At 45.8% G+C, this 22,039-nt stretch overlaps 2 protein-coding genes across 6 annotated transcripts in view; one reads left to right on the forward strand and one right to left on the reverse strand.

Moving 5' to 3' along the window:
- Nucleotides 1-632: 632 nt before the first annotated feature.
- Nucleotides 633-1,986, reverse strand: Vkor (Vitamin-K epoxide reductase). The gene is made up of 3 exons (XM_065317440.1): nucleotides 1,459-1,986; nucleotides 1,291-1,400; nucleotides 633-1,232 (listed from the first exon to the last, which is right to left on the reverse strand). The coding sequence occupies exons 1-3, from the start codon at nucleotides 1,629-1,631 to the stop codon at nucleotides 1,006-1,008; spliced, it is 510 nt and encodes a 169-aa protein (XP_065173512.1). The 5' UTR covers nucleotides 1,632-1,986; the 3' UTR covers nucleotides 633-1,005.
- Nucleotides 1,987-2,976: 990 nt separating this feature from the next.
- Nucleotides 2,977-22,039, forward strand: part of LOC135803305 (autism susceptibility gene 2 protein-like) — a 42,884-nt gene continuing 23,821 nt past the window's right edge. For 2 of the 5 annotated variants that reach the window (XM_065316931.1, XM_065317077.1), the window contains exons 1-4: nucleotides 2,977-3,652; nucleotides 11,764-11,877; nucleotides 18,350-18,505; nucleotides 20,086-20,112. In XM_065316931.1, coding sequence (XP_065173003.1) covers nucleotides 3,422-3,652; nucleotides 11,764-11,877; nucleotides 18,350-18,505; nucleotides 20,086-20,112 — 528 coding nt within the window. In that variant the 5' untranslated portion in view covers nucleotides 2,977-3,421. The remainder of the gene's footprint in view (nucleotides 3,653-11,763; nucleotides 11,878-18,349; nucleotides 18,506-20,085; nucleotides 20,113-22,039) is intronic. The other 3 variants (XM_065317001.1, XM_065317155.1, XM_065317223.1) reach the window with 2 other exon arrangements.

Here is a 22,039-nt window from a genome sequence, read left to right on the forward strand (position 1 = left end):
GCGGAAATTAAGTTTTTAAACTGCGCCTGACTTCCCTGACAATACCGCGCGCGGTGAAAGCCTTTCAAAATCAATTTTCTTCCGATATTTTATTTTCGCTCGCGCGCGATTGCGAGTTGGCGCGCGCATAATGCATTCGGGATTTTCTAATCAACGCCGCGGTGCGCTCGCACAAAAACCCACATAAAACGCGTTTCAGCCGGCCGAGAACACACCTTTCAGCGCCAGTGTAATGCGGCGCAATCTTTATGCATCTCGAGCGGCCGATAAAAGCCTCGATAATCTTTCGAGTTAATTGAATACGGTTTTATTGCTACATCGGTTTCGTTTCTGCACACACGGCGCGCGGTGTATAACACAGCCACGTTATGGATATTGTATACTCGATTAGGTTCATTTATACATGCTCGGTGGTAAAGGAATCATGTTAATTATGAGTTGCGCATGCGCACGTTTAAACTATTATGTGCCTACAGAGAAAGTTTAACGTGTAAATATCTAGAAATGATAGAATTATGATGCATTACACGTGTGTAGTTAATTTAGTAGTTAAAAATTTTGGTTTTGTTGAAAGATATTAGACGGATGGTGTATGCGTGGTTGCCTATAGTCAATCTCTACAACTTTGAAAATAATTCAGACATTCATTTATTTTAGTGATTCATAATTTAAATGCAGTTACATCTATTTTTGGCTGTAGTTTACAATCACAATATAAACATACTAACAAAATGCATTCCAAAGAGCTAACTAAGAGCTGTTCGACATTATTATATAAATTTTAAGGCCTTTTCTTTCCTGAAATATACTTGTTGACTGGTGTATGTTCGGTTGCCTATAGTAAATGTCTACAACTTAGAATAAATCACATTCATTTTAAAGTATTTTCAGTGTAAATGAAGCTATATCTATTTTTGGCCGCAGCTGATTGAAGAAAAATTAATAACAATATAAAAATAAAAAATCAACCAATAACAAAAAACATATTTACGCCAATTTCAGCGTCTATTTACGCTTCTTCTTGCTGTCCACCTTGGCTGCCTTATCCAATTTCTTGAGTTTCAACAATGTAAGACACATGTTGAGGAAGTTCACGACATATGTCGATACGCAGACCACGCAGAAATCATAGAGAACAAAGTAGAGAATGTAGGCAAAGTAGAGTGAGAACAGGTTTGACACCAGTACCAACACATAACTCATTTTGGTGATGAAAAGTGAGTTCGACTGAGCTAAAAATTTACATAAAATGAAATAACACATCAATTAAATCAGTAATTATTGACATACCTAGTGTGGCAAGCAGACTGTAGGCCATAATACCAACCAAACTGTTTGGAACATTCAAAGGAGACTTTTCACCAAGTAACTTCCCAATGAAACCAAAACCTTTGCCATATCTGAATAAAAATTGCAATAAATAAGCATAAATCAATCAACAAAAGTAATAATACTTACTGAGAGGTGAAGACTTTTGAACAACTCATATGCTCACTAATATCACACATGGCTTCATAGTTTTCATTCACCGAAGCTTGCAATTCCACTGTATAAGCATAGATGGATAATGCCAAGCCACAAAAACAAGAGAATGTTAGCAGGAAGTTAATCACACCCACTGCGAAAGCCATTGTTGACCAGAATCACGTCTAATCTTTACGAAAGTTGAGTAGAACTTGAATTGCAACTTCGATTCTAATGGTTGAGACGTTGGCGATGATGTGTCGCACCCGAATTGGAAGATGTGTCCGATGCTACAGCGCACGCTGATAAAGCAACTAATTATTTTAATCAATTATGTTGCTACGTTGTCGCTGGGAGCTATGGTGTGAATTACGGATGCAAATCAACAGTTGACACGGTCGAAATCACGCCGATCATCAAATTGCTGTGGGCGATGGAATGTTTTCGAACTTTTTGCGCCAGTCAGCGGGTATTAATGATTTAATTGCGCTAGACGAGTAAACATCTGATGTTGTGGTTTTGTAAAGCAAAATGTACAGATTCTTGATGGCGTACAAGTTTAAAAACTTCATTTCTTGAAGAAATCTTGCTAAAAATCATAATTTTGAGTATTAAATAATTTTGGAGATGTTTTAAGACGTATATTACACTTTTAAATGTCAGTATTAACTACAAACATTGTTTTATTCATATTTTGTAGTTTTAAACTTTTTTAGATTAAAAACAAGAAAAATCTGTCAAAAAACTTTAAGAAAAACAATAATTTGATGTAAAATCTTGTATTTTTTATGTTTTTGTAGTTTTTAATCAGGTTTTTCTGTTTAATTGTTCAATATTTGCAAATTTTGTTTGAATTATGGTTCTTGCTGTGGCTGATCCATTATCTATATGATCTCAGAATTTATTTCAAATCAATCGCACAGTTTTATTCAATTTATTGTACAAATTTTTGAAGCATGAAGATTTTCGTAACGTAAATAACATTTTGTGACGTTTGCCTGTCAAAGAAACTATATAAGAGGGTGCAGTGTATAATGAAAACGGAAAAGGTGTTGTAGAGCGGGAAAAAAGACGAATGGTAGCCATGAAAGGGCCGATTTTCAACATCTGCCAGATTCAAGAACCTTTGATACGCAACCAATGCCACAAACAGAAAATCATCAATTCTTAATTTTGCATATATTTTTATTATAAATCTGTCATATATATTCATTCTATGGTTTGTTTTACCTTCAGGATGTCAAAGTGGTCTGGTTCTCAGGGAAGTCCGGGAGTTTGGCAAGACGGGAATTATAGGAAGTTGAATGAAGTTGAACTCGTTGAAGCGAGTTGAGCGGTTGAGCGGCGCCACGGCAGCCGCAGCGGACGTTCGCGTCTTTCGCCGCACCGACCGGGATGGCGCGCGTGTGGCGCGCCGCGCTGGCGCACACCGGCGGCCCCCACCTGGCAGCCGAGAACAAAGGAATTGCCGCAGTGGAATACGACGCGCCGATGTTGGCAACAATGAACGTCGCCTAGTTAGGCGTCGATCCGTCAGGGGCGTTGCGCGCACCGCGACATTTTACATTGTATTGACTCTGTGTGTGTGTGCGGCCCGTGTCTTCGGCTTGCGACTTGTAAATAGAAACGCGACGAATTTTCGCAGCATCGTTTCGGGCTGGCCGCGAGTGCACCGCGCGTTCCATGAACGCGTCGCCGCCGCCGCGAGAGTTTTTCGTCGCGCACGTTGGCGCTCCGACGCGCCCGCAGCCAGTCTGTGTACGTCGTGCGCCCAGCAGCGAGCAGCCGAGGCCGCCAGCCGGAACGCCGTAGGAACGCGCACCGCGGCGGCCGCCGCCGACGACGACGAGTGTTGCTGGCCCCCGGCTGCGCAAGACTCCCCCGCCTCCGTTAGTGGTGCACCGCGACGCGGCATGTATGTGATGATAAAGAGGTGAAAGCTGGCCCGCGCAGCGCCATGGACGCCGAGGTGAAGCAGCGGAACCGGCGGAGAAAACGGGCCCAACGCATGCAGGCCCAAAGGGACAAGACGAAGAATGCGGACAGCAACGAGGAGGACGAGTCGCCGGTGCGCGAGAAGACGCCGCGCCCGCCCATCCGCCGCAAGAAGAGCAAGGATCCGCTCGCCGAGGAGGACATCATCGACGGCTTCGCCATATACGGATTTCGCTCCTACGAGGACCTGGAGGTTAGTCAACCGTCGTACACGCGCGCCCCCCGCGGCCCGCGCCCGCCGCGCGCACGCACCGAGTGGTGGCCCCCGGTGGCTCCGCCGTGCGTACCGTTAACTCCGCGACCGTCGGGCAAAACCCACCCAGGTAGCGCCGCTCGCGCACCAACAACCTGGTGCTGCTCTCCCAAAACGCCACTGAACATATGTTTGTTTGTTTACACTTTGTTGCAATCTTCAACAATCCGTTGCCGAAAATCAGCAGGCTGCGGCAATGATTACGCCACCACGTGTATAAATATTGACGAAATATTATCCAATCAATCTGTCACGCTGGATATCACAAATCACAATCGTTATTTGTTTAATGCAAACAACACTACATCACTACACATGTACTCTGAATAAACACGCATGGAAATGAGCGCAAAAAGAACGCGGCCGCGGGCACGTGCATTGATTTTCAACAAAAACGAAAAAAAAAAAATGATCATCATAAACGCTCTCGCGTCCAGTTTATTTACTATGTGGAAATTCTTATTGGTATTGGCAATAAATTACGGGCCATTATGGTCCTCGCGTAACGTTAACATTTACATTAGCGGCGACGAGACTATTGTGGCCTAGATTCGCGCTTGCTGGAAGTTTATTGAAGTAACAACTTCAACACACACACACACACGCGCACCAACACAAATAAATTCACACGCGGCGCCCGAAAAAACCTCGCTCTCGGATGCTCGGATTTTCTCTGCGCCATTCATCTTTTCATCAAGCACCACCGCAAGTTGGGATTAATTCGCGGCTAATTGATTGCCGCTTTGCGCGGTGAATGCATGCCAGTGCCCGCGATCAATTCATGCATGTTATTGTCAGTTTTGTGAAGTCATCCTTGCTTTTTTTTCTTGTAGCGCAGGAGAAAATCGAGGTGGTGTTAAATCACTCCGCGTATTACACAATCTTTTTCGGGTTCGCTTTCTTTCGGCGTAATTTCGTGTATGTGCATCGGAAACAAGCCGAGAGTTTCAAGAACGCGGCGTGTGTTCGCCGGCTCTGGTTCCAGCTTCTTTCAATTACAATTCGAATTACAATCGCGCGCGCAATTACAGTACAACAAAGCTCCGAGTAACAAACGCTCTGCAACTATAAAATTACATTAAAGCTCTCTCCGATGTTGTGTTGCTGCACGTGTTGTGTTGTGTATTCGCGGTAAAGTCTCGTGTTCTAATTCGTGTGTCGATTTGATATTTTTGCGCGAATTCGTTTGGAGGTTTACCTCGTGTGATAAACGCATTGCATGGGAAAATTCGTATGCGCGCCCCGTTCGTGTTTCGGTTATCTTGATTTCAAGCTTCACGCACAATTAACGCGCGTCAATCGTCCATCAGCACGGTTTCCACCGTTTTGGATTTAACACGGGCGCACGTTATAATCGACTTAATCCGCGAATTAACGACAAATTAAGATGTCCAATGCCGGCAGTTACGCACGCGTAATAAATCCACGCATAATTTGTGCTACATGCGCCAAGAAAACAATGGCACGTGGGCGCACCAAGTCGGCGCGTGTAATCGTAAATAAACGACACACGGCCGTATCAACAAACGGACGCGGTGTCGGATGACAAAACGTGCACACCGCCATTTTTGCCTGCACACCGCTGAGGAACACATGCATCGCGACGATATCCACGTGTGCGGCTGGTGGCAATTTCATAACGCATGTGTCAATTACAAACCATTTCGAAAATTAATAGAAATTAATTACGGCCACGTTTTATTACCGCGCTCGCCGTCTCGACTTTGATGTTGATTTAAGAGGCGGCATAAAATGCGCGCGGCTTACATTATTCTACACTGCACTGCACCTGTGTGTGCAGCGCGAACGGTCACAACAAAATAAAATATGATTAGAGCGCAAAACATAACACACACAGCGTTCAGAAATGTTGTGTTGGCATGTGTGTGCTATTAGGTGATTTGCAACTCTAAACGCGTGCGATTTGGTTTGCGCGCGCCGGAAACGATTTTATTGCGATTTTATTACACGCGTGTGTTCCCGCCGGTGATTTTTTCATTAAATTCGTAATTTATGCCTGCCTACACGCTCGTTTATTTATTGTTTCGAGTGCGTGCATACATAATTTTATTAAACGCGCGCGCGCGCCGAGATTTAATTAAATTATTTCGGCTTTATTCGATTGTTCTAATGTATCGTGCAAATAACTGATTTCGGGTTTATGCGTGTTTCGTTTATTCGGATATTTATGTTTGCTAATTGAGTGGCGCTTCGCGTTTTTGTGCGTGCGCGCACGGTGTGTGTTGGTTTTTTTATTTTCATTTCGCCGGGATTGGGCAATCAAAATATTGATCGAATCATAATGAACTGCGTTTTCGCTAACGCGGCTGCATTTGTTTTGCATCGCGGCGCGGAATTAAATTCAAATATTTACGAGCCACTTTGCTTGATTAGCTCGATTTCATTCGCAACCTGCATCTCGCGCGATTAGCGAAATAATGTCACCGAGCTTATAAACTCCTGTTGTGTTTCGTTTTTCACTCGCTAATAATTAATCAATCTCGTCTTAATGAAATTACACCATCGGCCGTTTGACGCATAATTTATCACGTGCGTAAGATGTTGTCTCCATTAATTAAATACCTGTGCAGCGTTTATTTTGTGCTGCTTTTTACAGAAATTATTTTAATTATCAACGCGAAAATATTTTCGTTTTCATGAAGTGTGGCGCAGCAGGCCGGCAAACAATGCGATGAATAAATAAAACGCGAACGCGGACGCGGAAACAACAGATTTCACGTGCGAGCCTGTCATATTTGCATCGGCCATTCGTGCGCGCGCGCGCTTTGTTTTTGTTAATTTATTTCGGGGATGAATTCGCGATTGTAGCGCGAACAAAACGCGATTCTTTGCTTGCGGCAACAGCCGGTAAATTTATTTACATTGCGCGGCCAGCCGCTCGTGAAGCCTGAAATGATGGCAGTTTGTTAAATTAAATATTTGCTTGTTTATGTTTACCCACTCGTGTTGAAATTCACTCCGAGAAAACTATGCCGCATTATTAGTTTTTCTATGTGCGCTGCTCGCATGTGATTTGTGCTTCTTGAAATCCTTATCAATTCATTAAGCGAAATTGATCGTGCATTAAAGCGTCGCGCGCGCGCGCGCGGAAAAAGCAAATTGCGTTCGCCGTTCCAATTCATTCGAGTTCGGCTTTTTTCTCTCGCGCGCGCGACTTTTCCGTCGCGGCCGATAAGGCAAAAGCGACACGCCACAAACGGCCATAAGCCATCAAGCCCGAGATGAAGGCTCGCCATATCCAGTCGCAGCGAGTCGCATTTGTCGCGGTACAATTTCGCGAACACGCGAAAGGGAAAACGAGATTGCGCGTTCGCATTGCGAATGAAGTTTCGTGTACGGCGTGTTGCGGCGAAACAAATTTTCCTCGCCGTTTAGTATTGAGCTCTACAAACGAACACATTATGCGTGTTTGAATGACTGTCGACGGGCGAACGTGGGGGAAACAAATGTGCCGTGCCGCCAAGGTGAGGTAACAAGAAAAAAACCGAAACACCCGAAGGGGATTGCTTGGGATCCCGCAGCACCTGCACATTTATTCACTTATTGCCGGCCACTTATATTTATTTATTCACTTATTGCTCGAAAGAATAACGAGAAACGCTCGGGACGCGGCACCCGCTCCATATTAGAGCACGCAATTAATTATAAAAAAGCTGCTCGTTTCTTTCATTAGGTATTGCCTATTCTTTGTGGCTTTTTTGTAATTTTGTAATGTTCCCCGAACCAATTTAGCTACTGGCTGCTACCGAAACAAACATCCACCGTATGCGTTGTGTAGGTACGAGATAAAAATAAATGTTGAATTTTCGAAATCCCTTCGGCTGATTCTCAGAAGGAGGTTTCAATGTTTCTGCGCTCGCCGTAAGCTACTTTACTTTACGATACACTTCACGGGCTTTCCACTCCGCACTCTGCTGGCTGGCTGTGTTTGTTTCTTCGCACAGAAACGTTTAGCCTGGGCTTGTTGTGTGTTGTGTGCGCTGTTCGTCTCTCGTTGTTCCTTTCATACCTTTTGCAGTGCGCATTGCGGCGCGTACGGCGTGGATTCTTTTTTCTCCGCCTGGCGTGCCTGCCATGCGTTATTGTTATTTTAGCATATTATATCCGCGTCGCGTGCTTTTTGCCGCACATGCGCGCTCCTGTGGCGAATGCTTTGTTAAATACTCAATTTCCCGGCGACTCCGACAATTGAAATCGAAATGTTACGGTGCTTGTCAAACCGCGCCCGCTAACGACCACCCAGCGGCGTGGCGGAAAAGCACGCACTGCTTTTCGTCAGCCACCATCAATTGGGCTCGCCAAATGTAAATATTAAATGCGGTTGTGTAACAATGAGGAGAGAGAGGAGGCCGCCTGGTGGTGCCTGTTACAGATGTTTGCCGGGGCGCGAGAGAGGGTTGAAATGCGGCCGGCGCGCAACCCTATCTTCAGGTATCCTATAATTTCGAGCGTCGGCCGGCCGCCGGCGTGCTGAATTATTTAATAGCCTTCAGATCAAATATTTACTTATCTATTGTTCGGCCGGAAAAAGTCGATGGGCCACACCGAAATGATCATTGTTTACGGTCGATGGATCAAGCATTTCCCGAGTGGTTCGTCACACTAATGCTTTTTCATTGTGCGCTTAATTTAAGCCGCTGGATCTCCCAAGAAGAAGGGACCCACGCTGGTATTTATAGCCGAGCGGATTGCGCTATGAATAAACTATCGAAATTAGCGGCGTCGATGTGAGATTACGCGTATTATAATTAGAAAAAATCTAATTCCGATGTAATTAATATCGCTGACAGTCGCAGTCACGCGCGCCGCATTTCGGAACGGGCAATTATGTCGTTTACCAATAATCATCTGTCCGCGAGCGCCCATCGAATGGACCTTCGTGCAACGGGACGCGACGTGAGCATCAGCCAACACGATTTTTAATTAAAGTATCAATCAGCGGGACGCGTCGGTGCGCATCGGACGCAACGCTCTTTAATTAATATTTAAACGAGTTATTTCTGTATCGGCGCAATTAATAAATAAATGTGAGATGAGGTTTTTTTTGTTAAATATTTTAGCTTCGTGTTGACAATAATGTGATTTTTTATGTTTTTTTGCCGTGGGGCGGTAAATTCATGACTAGGAAACTGGTCTGTAATCGAATTACATGCAGGCATGGTGATTGCGCGACGTCGATGAAGTGCTGGAATTATTCTGCTAATTTCGGACGTAATCGGAACACGAAAAGCGCACCACCAAAGCGAAAATAATCAAAAAAGGCACTGGGAAGTCTCGATATTATGAATAAAACAAATCCGCGCGCCGCTGTTGTTGGTTGGTTGGCGGCGGTGTTTTTCCTGTATGTGTGCGTTGTGCGCGTCTGTTTCGCGCGCGATTTTTAATGAAACGGCGAAATTAAATCGCCGAGCGCGCGGAATCCAATTTTTCCCATTTGTTTGCCCGTTTTTCCCCTCGAATTTTCGCCCGGTGTGTTTGCATTGAGCGCGCGCCCGCGAATCGGCCGGGGCCTCGTGTGCGCTTTTCATTACGCCCGCCACTCGGCACTACTCTCCGCGCGCCGCCGCCACCGAAAAAAACCTAAGCGCGTTTCGCTGGTTTTACTCTTTTATTATCGCCGCGCAAATTATTTGGACACGTCGCGTCGGTCGGTCGCCCTGCCCGGCAGGGAAAGCGCGTTTTCATTTCCAATATTTCCAATTTCGCCAATTTTTGCGTTTACAATGTTTCCAATTTGGCGGCGGGCGCACAATCCGCCGATTAAAACGGCGCTTGTTTCCACCTGGAAAATCACTTTTTGTTTTTCATCTCGCGCCGCCACTACAATTTGTTTCTAGTTATTTTTTTCTGGTCTCCAACGCGTATATATTATGTGACTCTTTACAGTTTACACAATTATCAAAATTACTGATACTTATTACAATGCGTATATTATTTATTTTCATTTCTTCATCGCGCTGGCCACGCCGGGCGCTTATCGGGCCGAAACGCCGTCGTTGTCGTCGTCTATGTTGATGTATGTTATTAACATGCTCACTAATGATACACAACAGCCGTGTTGTTAGACTATAACGAAATTACACGTTCTCGTTCTATTATTTCCTCAATTGTGCCAACGACTCCTTTTTATGCATTTATACGTAAAAAGTGAGTTGAACACAACTCACCATCCAAGCCCATGCGATTTAATGCTCGATAATAAGTGACGCTTTGGTTATTTTCGTCAGTTTTGATGAAGACAAGTAAAAATACATTTTTTTATCAAATAAAAACAGAGTTACGACTTATTATGACTTGTTTGTATTAATAGCGGTCGTAATTTGCAGATTGTAGTAATGCATAATTATACATTGCTGAATGGTCGATTAGTTAATTAATAATGAATGCTTACAGCGGTGTTTTTCATTGGCTGCTGTTCTCGCACGAGAATGCACGGCGGCCGGCTGCGGTCCGCTTCTCTAGTTGTACATTTTCTTTCCACCATTGTTCTCTCGTGCATTTTGCATTGACATAATTATTGTCGCTCGCAGCGCCCAGACCGCCGCATCGCCATGCATGCAAACAATCATTTATTAATTACACCGCATTTATTTGATATTATATTTATTATTCCATTCATATTTAATTGCGCGGCTCGTTCCCGGTCCGCTGCTTTCTGAATAATTTAATTAAAACAAATTATTAACAAACGAATTGATAATTTATGCAAACAAATTTCGCTGCTGTCGCAACACACGCACACACACCGGACGCCGTATTTAATAGTTGATAATTATGAAATCATAATTAATTGGATCGTATAATTGTTATTACAATGGTCACGATTATAGATTAGCTTCAAATTATAATGTGATTCCGGCACGCTGCGACGTCGAACGAGAAATTGATCACATAATGCAAATGTAACTCTGCGAGAGCATATAATCATAACCTCAGCAAACATTCGACGGCAATCATTAATATCAGTTAATTATAATCAATTAACAAGCTGTAGCGTTTAACGTCGATTAATTAGCATTCCGCGCTTTTTCATGCTGGCCGATTATGTGTTGGAATTAATTAGAGATCGGATTGTAGTTATTAGTTGGTTATTAGTTATGAAATGTTGATGGATCGCCGTCAGGTGACCGGACCAGGTGGTTGTTCGGGTCCCACTCGAGTGGGAGCTGTCGATGGCTGGCGGGCAGCCCGGCGTGGTACGAAAACAAAACGGGAGATAAACGGCTACACACGCCGAAAGCCCGAAGAACATGTGTCATCCGCAGTGTCGTCCCGCTCGTGCATTGTGTTCGCGTGTATTGAATAAAATACAATATTCATGCGGCGCGCGCGTTGTTTGTCCTGCCACCGAAAGGTAGCAAAACAGCAAGTCTGACACTCAGCTGACGACTGATTTTTTTTCGGTGTTTTCATTTGGGTGATACGCAAGAAACGTAGACATATGATGATGTTTCGGATTGCGTGGCCGACTGTGTGTAAACCTATACTCCTCGAACGCATGTGTTTCTTTCTATGCGCCCTGCATAAGTATATCGAATGCAGCCGGGGAGGTCAGTGCTCCGCGCTGCGTGCCTGTCCTCAAGGTAAACGGCTGGCATTCCAACAAGCACTAAACTGCTACCACTCGCGCGCGTCCTAACAAAAATCGTATCTATCTATTCCGCGTGCGGTGCGCTCTCGCGAAGGCAGGCGCCTCGGGTTCTATTCTTCGCCGGCGGGTACACGGCCGGAATGACGGCGGCGATACATTACGCCGTGCTTTCGCAATCCGCGAGCACTTTGCGCCATTGATTATTTCGACGAAGTCGTAGAACAACGGACGGACGGCGCACGCAGCGCCTCGTTTTCACGGCGAATGTAAATAAATCACGCGCGAGGGAAAAGAAACACAAACAAATTAGATAAATTGTCGGGAGAGAGGAGGAGAAAAGCGAAGGAAACGTCGAATTGATGCATTAAATAATATGATAAGGATGCGGTGGTGAAGTTTGCTCGTGTGCTGATTTTGGTCTTCCGTTTGTGTGTTGCAGGTCTGCCTGAAGATCGCCAGCAAGGAGAACGTCCAGCGATTAGTGGAAATTGAGCGGCCGAAACACGAACCGAGGCCGCTCATAACGCACCACATTTCGGCGCATCCGCCGCACGTAAGTGGATTATCTCAGTTTCTTTCCGCCGTCGTTTTCCTCGACATATTTTCCGGGCCGGTGCGCGCACACGCTCGTTTATATAACTTTCCTTTTGACATTTTAACTTGTGTTTTTCCCGTTTTGTTCCAGCCACTTTAAGTTGTGGCAAATTAAAATGGAAATAAAAGCGGTTTTATTATTTATTCCCAGTGCGCCGTGCCGCGCTGAGGTTTTATGGCGCGCGTTTTCGCGATTCGACGAGAGAGCTCTATTATAAAATCGGTAATTGTTATCGCAACACATGTTATTGTGAAAGTTTGCCAATTCGGATCTGTGCGCGCGTCCGCTCACGAACCAATCTAAAATTTCGTTTTTGTTTGTCGAACTTTTTTCGCACTCGCCATTGATTTAGTTTCCCTTTACGGTCTTTATTTTTTCGTCGTCGGAGAAAGTTAACACATATTGGGAAAACTCGAGCGAAAAACAGTCGTCGCACGCGCTTTTTTTGTGTGTGTCGTTTACGCCTCCGGCGCTTTTTTTCGCAATCGGCTTTTATAGTCGCGCGCGCGAAAAAAAGGTAAATAAATATAAGTACAGTCGGTGTCGAGAAATGAAGATCTAAAAGCGCGCGGCGCGGCGCCGGTAAGTGAATAAAATAACGCGCGACGTTTGGAAAACTTTTCGTCTGCGATTGTCACAAGAAATTTGCTGCGAAATTGACAAATCGAATTTCGCTCCGTTGCGCGCCGCATCACGCTAACCGGCCTCGCCGTTCACGTTTTTAATCTAATTTCGGATTAATTTCGACTCTGGCGAATATTCAATTTGGTGCGCGCGAGTTTTGCATGAGCGACGACGACGATAAGCGCCGTGCGCGCCACCGGAGATAGAAAAAAAAACGCAGCGAGAGGGCCCGGTGCGAAACGATGGAAAGAAGTTGCTCGGGCGATAGATAAAAGGGGCACAAAGAGGTCGAAGTAAATCTGAATTTATTGGCTAAGGCGTTGGGTTAATTAGTAACAAATTAAACAGAAAAAATGCACCGAGGGAGTTGGAACGCCGGGGAAGTTAGCGAGTTTGCGCGAGGGTGCGGGCCGCCGGCGCATGAATAAATAAGGACGCGCGGGAGGAAAAAAGATGTTTGCATTAATTCGATATACTCGGGACCGAGATAAAAGTTTCGGAAAGAGCCGGAGCACGCCAGGCCCGAGAAGAAGTGAAAGTGGAGCGAGCGATGGAATTGAAGAATCGAGGGTTGTTTTTTTTTTCTTCGTCGTCGTCATCCGGTCGTCGTGGCGTGGAAATCGCGTACAGGCGGGCACCATATTGGTATTCTGTGCGAAAGCAGCAGCTACCTAATACGAGGTGTACACGAAGTCGATGTTCGGTCGGGCGCAAAACCACCCCGGCCGCGCGGTAACAGCCTGTCTATCCGCTTGTGTTTCGAAGCTTTCGGTGCTTGCTGCGTCGTGAGAGCGAGCGGCGCAAGAGAATGAGGGAATGGAACGTCCCTCCGGGCAATTTCTAACTTACCCGCCACCGGGGTTGATACGAGACGCTGCGAGCGTACGAAATGTGCGCGAAATCATTGCCGAGACTCGGCGCAGCGCAAAAAATCGACCAAAAAACGATAAAAACACAATATGACATGTAGAAGATGAACATCGTTGAAAATGAAGAAACGCGCGCCCGAAAAAAACCCACACACACACCGCCTCGGGCTAAACATGCGCAAAAAAAGCGCCGGGGAAAAAGTGGCAATAAGTCGAAAGCTACAAGTTAAGGACGCCGAGCAGACCGACGACGACGACTCCGCAACACAAAGCAGACTAAGCACGTCGAACGCGATAAAAGAAATTACAATGAAAGAAAACAATTTGTCAATCGCCGGCGAAAACTATAAAAATAAACGTCGAAGCAGCAATTTTTATGCGCGCTCGCCGATTTAATTAATTCCTCATCTCGCCGAGATTTTCTTCCACACACTCGTCATAAATATCATAAACATTCGCTGCGTCATGCGAAATGCTTCAGATGGCGCATTAACATCGAGAGATCGCTGATTTATTCTTGTCAGGTAGCTCATCCGCTTGCTCTCCGGCTGCAACTTAAAATTGCGTTAAAATACTCAAAAGAAAGAAGATGGTTGTACTCTTTTCCTAGGATTTTCGCCTCGGCGTCTTTTTCGTTCGGTGGAAATTTCACCGTACATAAACACTATAATACGCTTGTATGCTTCAATATTTTATCTCCATATTACGACGCGAGAAGAATACGGAATTTTCCACGCCAGGGTCGTACTTTTCGGCCGCGGTATTTCAAAAGATTCTATTTTTTGAACGGGTTGTTTTACGAGCGCGCATTGAATGCCACTCTGCCGGTCGTGCGAAATATACTACTTATAATGCGATACGAATTTATGACATCGGCGTTCTTCTTCTCTCGCAGCAGACTGGAGCCGAACCAATCACATTGCCTTCTTGCGTTCTGATATCGTGATTCATTGCTTTCTTATTTATCACACCCACACAATGCCGACGTCGGCGTGTAAACAGCGAAGAAGCTTTTTCTACTGATTGTACGAAAAGTTAATAAAATCATAATTCGTGGACGGGTTTTTATTCCGATCATCGAGGGTTTAGAAGAGGAAAAATGCCTCTCGGGGTTATTTGAGGCGATGTTTTTCTCGTTGCCGATTTGTGAGATTGCCGAACGGACGGTGCAACGATACGAAATAACACGTATTAGATTACATGCGTATATCAATGTTGAAAACAAAATTTTCCGATCTTTTCTTGTGTGCGCTCGCGTGCGCGCGATTCGGTTTCATTCTTCGTTTTGCGATCCCTTTGTTCGCCGATTTGGTTTATGCGCGCTCTCTACTCGACTGGCTCCACGCTTTCCGCCGCCAGAGGAGTATTCATTCATCTGGCTGGGTTTCACATATGTATAACTCCTAGGAAATAAACTTCAATTTTTAGCGTCGGCAAACGTCGATGCGCATCGAATAAGACCCGCCATTATATGAATGTAAATATTTCGCATATCGAATCACTTATGCGTCGCGCCGGCTGGAGACGCGCGCAAATAGCGGCAACGCGCTCGGAAATAGAAAAATGCGACGCGATGAAATTGACTTGTGAATATTTAAATTGACACACGGATAAGTGGATATATTTTCCGCCGGCGCGCGTAGATAATTCATACAGAGTGAGCCATCGATTACATCATCGGAGAGGACGAGGGTCAAGACAAATACGCTTCACTCCGAAACGTTTTCGACTTTTAGTTTTGCATCAACCCCTCAAACCTCCACCTCGCACAGCGTGTGCGGTTTTTCACGTTTCTGAGCTCATCTGGGCTGCGGTCGCTCGTCGGATGCTATGAATTATGAATGAATGAATAAGCATCACAGAACTAGCAGCAACCCGGAGGGGTGTGGGTGCCGTGCGCCGCGCCAAAAACTGGAATATGCAGTCGTGCGGCATTATAATGTATACGAAATGTTTACGTAAGCCGACACTATAAATACCGAAATTATAATCTACCGAATAAACACCCGACACACGCGCGCCATAAACCGCCGCGCCGCGCAAACGAAAGCACAACGCGCGGTGCAAGAGCTGGTTAACAACGCGCGCATTTAATGCGCCTACAATAGTGGGCGATAATGATAATATAGGTTGATAATGAACCCAGCAGAAACAACGCGTGCAACGGCAACTAGCCCGACTCCACTTCTACTTAGGTGTTAGTTTTTGTAGTGTTTTTTTTTTCTTTCTTCACTTGAAATCGTCTTAGCTTTAATCTTTTCATGTGTTCAACTGGCGACCGGCGCACAAAGGCGTTTTACGACTGCGTGGAGCATTAACACACTTTTCATTCGCCGGCTTCAGCGCGTAACCACATTTGTAATCATTATCATAACACCAGGGCTAATAACAATAATAAATTGGACGCTTTGTTTGCGCGCACTTAACACCGTATTTACACATCCACTTATAGCGGTGTAATTCTCGGCTTATTAGACGCGTTTTACGCAACGTGTAATAAGTGCGAATCGGCGCGTTGTTGTTTATATCGCGCGCGGATGTATCCAGCCGGCGCGCTCATATCATCAATCATCAATATTATAATCTGCTGCTCGTCGCTCGCCTCGGGGAGTAAATTAGACCGCGAACACACAACACACGCGCTAATGCGTTTCCAATCGCCGCGAATTTGTCAGTCTTTTTGAGTGTGTGTATCACATCCTGCATTTGTTGAAAATAATTAATTAATTTTTAGGTATTTTAAATTGTAAGGTAGTTTTTCGTTGGTAATTTCGGTATAATTTGATCGTTTTAGGACGAAAATTACCTCGCTGAGTGTTTGTGTTTGTGAGAAAACAACGAAAGTGTCCAGTTTACACGGCGCTAATTATACCCACTTAGCGGTAGTTAATTAAAACGAGGGTTGAATGTTGGCGTGTGTTGAATAAAATTAATGACGCAACGATCGAATCAAATTCGAGCGTGACTATTGCACTAATACCCATTATGTGTACACTTGTTTGATTAGAAGTTTATTTTTATTGTTGTCGTATTGTGGATTTTATGAATGAGGGTAATCAGGCAATGATTGCGCGCTGAATGTATACATAGCCCCTCCGAACTTGCGTGTCTCGTAATTAAAACATCTATTTTCGTATATTTAGCATCGGCAGCGGCAGCGGCGTTTGCACGTGCGCGCATTGCCCGCGCGGGCGTATTAATTCTAATTAATCATGCGATCAAAACGGCGTTGGAAGAGCGCCGGGGCGCCGTGCGTGTGGTGTGTATATCTGCGGATGGTCGATAAAGCGCGTCGTCGGTCGATGCCGGCCCGCTCGCGCTTGTTTGCTGGCACAAGTTTGGATAAACTCTCTCGACTCGAGGATTCTTTCGCTTTGCGCCAACGCTCCTAGGTGTCACTAGGAGTTCCGGCGGCCGGGCGTACGCTCACTCTCCAGCTCTCCAAGAATTTCATCCCTCATCAACCCGCACTCGGAGAAAAGCCGCGTAAAGCTTTCCATTGTCTAGGACTTTCCGCACCGCGCGCTCGTGTTTCTTTCGCCGGAGGATTTGATGTTGTTGTCGGTTGTCTCCGCTTGTTTTGATTATGTATGCTTATTTTTTGTTGTGTCTGGGGTTCATTTGGTGGATTAAATCGCGCTCGATTTGTAAACCGGAAAAGAACAAGAGTGTCAAAGTGTTCGGCTCGCACGCTTCGCACCTTTCACGTTTTTTCACGGGTCGGGCCCCGCGTACGTGCGCTGCGCGCGTACTAGGGGATGATCTCCGCAAAGGTGCAGCTCGCCCCGGCGCGCGGAGTGCATGCGAGGAAAAAAGGCACGTAAGCGACACCGCAAGCGGGCGCGCTGACATAAGGTGTCGCCATCGCAACCCTTCACGCTTCACAGATAAGTCTTTGATGCGATACGCGAGCGCCGAACACGCGCCGCCACTACAGCCACCCATCCAGCCACTCGACCCCTCTTTTCACTCGAAAACCTTTTTAAAGCGGATTTTCTGCACGCTGCACATATTTATCATCCTGCCTCCCATCTCGCGCTTCGCCACGCTTTGACGTCGCACATCCTATTAAATATTTATTAATATGTTATGCGTGTGTTTTTATTTCCGCCGCGGTATTGCTTTAATTAAATAATTGCAAAGCGGCGTTCTGTATGATGTATACCCGCGGGCGATACAGACTCGCAAAGTTGCGCAGGCATGAATAATCTACCGACATTATACGCCGTGTAAACTCTTTTGATAGTTTTTATTCAATTCGCATTGCGAGACTGTAGTTACCACTCAGTTACCGAAAATGGCTCGAGTGTTTGGGTATCGCTAACGATGTCGCGGCAGTGGAAACGCGGAAAAGTTCGCCGGAGAGAGAGAGAGAGAGTGGGAGCGAAAGATTTCCGAGCGCACGAGAGCATTAAAAATTAACGAAATGTAATTAATTAAAAGGAACGATGCCAGCGACTTTAATTACCGTTCGAGGGCATGCCGGCCGTCTGACAAGGAGCGTCGCGGCGCGAAATGTGTAATGTTTGCGAGAGCGAATAAGTGTAAGAGTTGCGGCAAAAAGCGAGAAGCGCGCCGCCGGCGAGATTGCGAGACGGAGCGAGTTGGCGCTCGCGCCGCCGCCGCCGCTCGCCTCCGGGCTCTGGAAGTAAGTAAAGAGGGAACATGGGAAATTAATAATTAAGCGACGAAAAGCTTTTCGCAATTTGGTTTGGGATTCTTGTGATTCTGGGATTTTCCGCTCGGCGGCACAAACGAGCGTTTAGTTTCGCTTTCGTTTCGGAGGCGCGCTCGCTCGCTCGCGCTAATCCGGCAAATTAAAGTGTACGGTTATGATTAATTTAATTATTTGCGTGTTTACTTAATAATTGCGTGCAATTTGCTGGCGTAGAGAGTGGTGTGGTATTGATTCGTGTGTGTGTGTGTATGCTTTGCAGGGCTTGACGTTGACTCTCGATCCGGCGACGAGCGATGACAGCGGCAGGGCGTCGGAGCGCCTCACCGGCTCCTCGGGGGCGCCGCGCGACGCCGACAGCTCCAGGGACCGGCTCAGCGACGCGAGCAGTCGATGCAGCTCTGGAAAAGGATATATCGTAAGTGCTCTTGTCTTCCAACCACTATCCCCATCCGTATCTATTTCTCTCTGCACACGCAGTCATACTTTGTTTTTAATTTTTCCAACCTTTTGATGTGTGTTTTTCTGCTCATTTTTCTGCGCGCTATTCCGCGTATTTGTTGAACTTGATCCCCGGATGAATTCCGCGCACAAACTCGCCCCGAAAAAATTTCATTTAATTAACGGGAAAGCGTTTTAATACTTTTTCAAACTAAAATAGAAGCGCCGCCGGTGAATATTCCAGCCGCCGCATTTTCAGCTCGGGATAGAAAATAGTTGTAGGAAATTTACATTGTAATTACCAGCTAACAAACTACAAATTTGCTGCTTTTAACAACATTGGGTACGCCGACGCGCTTAATTAAAACGTGCTAATGGAAACTTGCTGTCGCCATGCTAAAAATTTTCACTGCATATAATCATCGAGCTTTGTTATTTGACATTGCTTATTTTTTGGCGCTTACCAGGCGCAGTAGTGGTTAATTATTTGTAATGCTAATTACAAGCGAGCCGAGGCGGCTAATCAAATTTGCATTGATTTGATCTCGGGAACTTTTTGCCGCTGCCGCTTCAAAATGCAAACTGGAAAAATCGATTAATAAAATTCAAAACTTTTCGAATTTAAAACCCAATTACATAATATTAAGCCAAAGTCCTGCGCCGCCTGCGGAGGCGCGCGTACCATGTGCCGGGCTTCTCCAACCCTCCGCCGGTGAAGATTGCAAGTCGCGCGGGCGAAGCTTCTTTTCAAACGTCTTACTTTCTATGTCTGCCGGCGGTCGCTTGTTTTCGCGCAACTTTCCCGGCCCTAATAGACAGCCGCATCTACCGAGTGTTGCGCAATTTGTTAACTCGTTGCCGTCATTTTCAGTCGCGCCCGTCCGCGCGCATTTATTACGCGTTAGCCGTAATCCTAACGGCCACAATATCTCGGCAGTTAAAATGAAAAACAGAAAAGTGGAACAAGGGGAGCTCTCGGGCTGGGAAGTAATGCGGGCGCGGGCGCAGGCGGGCGGAATATCAGAATATGAGGGTTGTAATAATTCAAAAAGTTTGATGATACTTGAATTTCCTTGGGGAAAAATGTAATTTTCTTGTAACCGTTGTAACTCCAACTTCAACCCGAAGCGACAAACTCGCGCATTCTTTTTCCGCTCGCGCTGCATTCTTGTTCCTTTGCCGGATTTCTTTCACCGGCGCGCACGCAAACTTAAGCTAAAGTTACATTTATGCTCTTTAATTACGTTTATAATTTACTTTATTTTTTGTTTGCTGCGGCGGTGTGCTGCGCTTTGGAGCGAAGTTTGCAGTTTTCAGCCGGCGGCGCTTCGGCTCAGCTTTCCTGCGGTTTGGCGCTGAAAAACTCATTACGCTCATATTTCATCGTACGCGCGCATTTTTCTTTTCTTTTCCACTTACCCGCCGAGCAAATTAAATTAACCAAATAACACCAAGGGGCTTGTCGTTGTCGTTCTTCCTCTGTTTTACTACGCGGCGCGATAATTAGCTAGATCTAAAACGATGCTTATTATAATCGCGATGATTTCTCTGTTTCAGTGTGATAGCGAAGGAGACGACGATAAGGTAAGTGCACAGAGCCAAGACCCGTGCGTGTTTGCGCAACTCTTTATTGCCCGTTGCGTCGTCGTTCGGCCGCGATTTGCTGCGACGAGAGTGTGTTGTCGAGCAGCACTGGTTATGTGCGGATGGTGTTAGAGTGTCATTTTCCCTTTTCGCGCTGCTACGCTAAGTGACACATTAATTATTTACACGGTAAATCTAATGTGTGCTCGTCAAACAACGGCCCGCATATTGACACTGATCACAACAGGAATCTGAGCATGGGAAACATTTTTTTATGCTGTAAATGATTATCTTGCACGGCATTTTAATTTTGAATCCACAGCAGCCAAACAACTTCTTCCCGAAAGCATAGCGCCGGCCGTGAAAGAAGACGCGCATTGTTTGCGGCGCGCGTCCTATGTATTTTACGAGTTACACGCATAAAAGGGAAGCTAAATTGAAAATTGATGGCGCAACCTGATAACGATACGCCCGTGGAAACCGTTGTTGAGTTTTCGAGCGCGCCGCCGGAGTTGCTGCTGCTCCAATGCGGTCGAGTTGGTTTTCATATTCTTTGAATTTGTGTGTGCCTGTATCGTCGCGCATAATGCATCCTCACTCTACCTTTTCTTTTATCTACTATCTGCTATAGTACCTGCAATAACCACCGAGCGATCGTGGAAACCCAATAACGCCGGCATTGTCTAACTGCCGAACTTCTCTGGCCTTACGCAACACCTGGTATGCGCGGGCCGCGCCAGCTTCATCTGCATTTTAAACGAAATCGTTATTATACTCCGCGCGCATTCTTTTCGTGTCGCGCATGTGTACTACTACCTTCGTCCCGTTCTCCTGTGTTATTTTTTTTTGCATTTTCATATCCGAAGGAGCGCCGCCTCATGGTCTCCGTCTTTACGAGTTGATTGTGTGCGTTAGCACAACATCAACATTATCAACAATGCCACAACAACAAAACTTTGAGTCGCAGTTAAGCCATAAACGCAACCATTTATTAACATGAAAACGCCATAAATTATCCGTGGAAGCAAGCAAAAAAAAAAACGTTTGTTTGGCTTTCCTTCGCGCACGGCGCGCGCGTTGACTCGCTTCCAAAAATGAATTTTTCCCCCCCGACCGCGTTTTTCTCGCGTCGTGATCCGTGCGGAAAAACTTAATGAGATTTTTTGCCGGCGTGCTTGTTTCTTGTTTCATTTTCATCTCGTATACGCTCCGGCTCGTCGACGTCTTTAGTCTATTAGCGCTCGACAGATTGCCGGCCAGAAAACTACACAACTACAACGCGAATTTAACTTTTTGCTCTTTAGTTTTTCGTTTTTGCTTCTTGCGTGTTGCGCGTCTTCGGTGGTTTTTTTCTCGCGTTTTGTTTTTTTCGCTCGCCGCGTTGAGAGTTTTTGGGCTTTCTTCGTTCGGCGTGTTGTGTTGTTTGTTGGTTTTTCATTCTCGTACACTGCTTTTTCTTGTTTTTCGCCTGTAAGTCAATCCTTCTTGTATCATGAACGAGGCGTTAACGCTGAACTTGACAGCTAGCGCACTCCGCCGACTATACAGGACGACGTGCGAAAATCGATTACTTAAGCCAGAGCGCGCGTGTTGTTTTGCTGGGTGATCTGTCCGCGTGCAAGTTTAATGCGCGCCGCCGGTCTGCTGACGAGTGCAGATCGGCGCCAAATGAGGTTGGAATCAATGATTCAAAGCTGACAGGTAGCTGGGTCGCGGTTCCGGCGCTGAATTTTAATGCCGTCACATCCTGTAGCCCCTTGACTCGTGACACTAATGCACTAAAACAACTAATGTTCTAATACTCGTGGCGACGCAAGTCGGTCGAGTACGTTCGAGCGGTTAACGTCGGCGTCACATTAAGAGACTTAGCGGAGAGTTCTTGTACACGCCGGCGCTCCCTCGTCGGGCGTCTCCTTTTTGCGCCCGT

This window comes from Atheta coriaria, unplaced genomic scaffold (genome assembly GCF_025399875.1).
Source record: "Atheta coriaria isolate IRGN ID8LTWV9N9 unplaced genomic scaffold, Caltech_Dcor_3.1 hic_scaffold_1_pilon, whole genome shotgun sequence".
Lineage (NCBI taxonomy): Eukaryota > Metazoa > Arthropoda > Insecta > Coleoptera > Staphylinidae > Dalotia > Dalotia coriaria.

What these genes read in the sequence shown, in the direction of transcription:
- Vkor (XM_065317440.1), bottom strand. Translation starts at nt 1,631, where the DNA reads ATGGCTTTCGCAGTGGGTGTGATTAACTTCCTGCTAACATTCTCTTGT. An exon ending in TCAAAAGTCTTCACCTCTCA is followed by an intron (nt 1,401 to 1,458) that starts GTAAGTATTATT and finishes ATTTTTATTCAG; the next exon opens with ATATGGCAAAGGTTTTGGTT. An exon ending in CAGTCTGCTTGCCACACTAG is followed by an intron (nt 1,233 to 1,290) that starts GTATGTCAATAA and finishes GTAAATTTTTAG; the next exon opens with CTCAGTCGAACTCACTTTTC.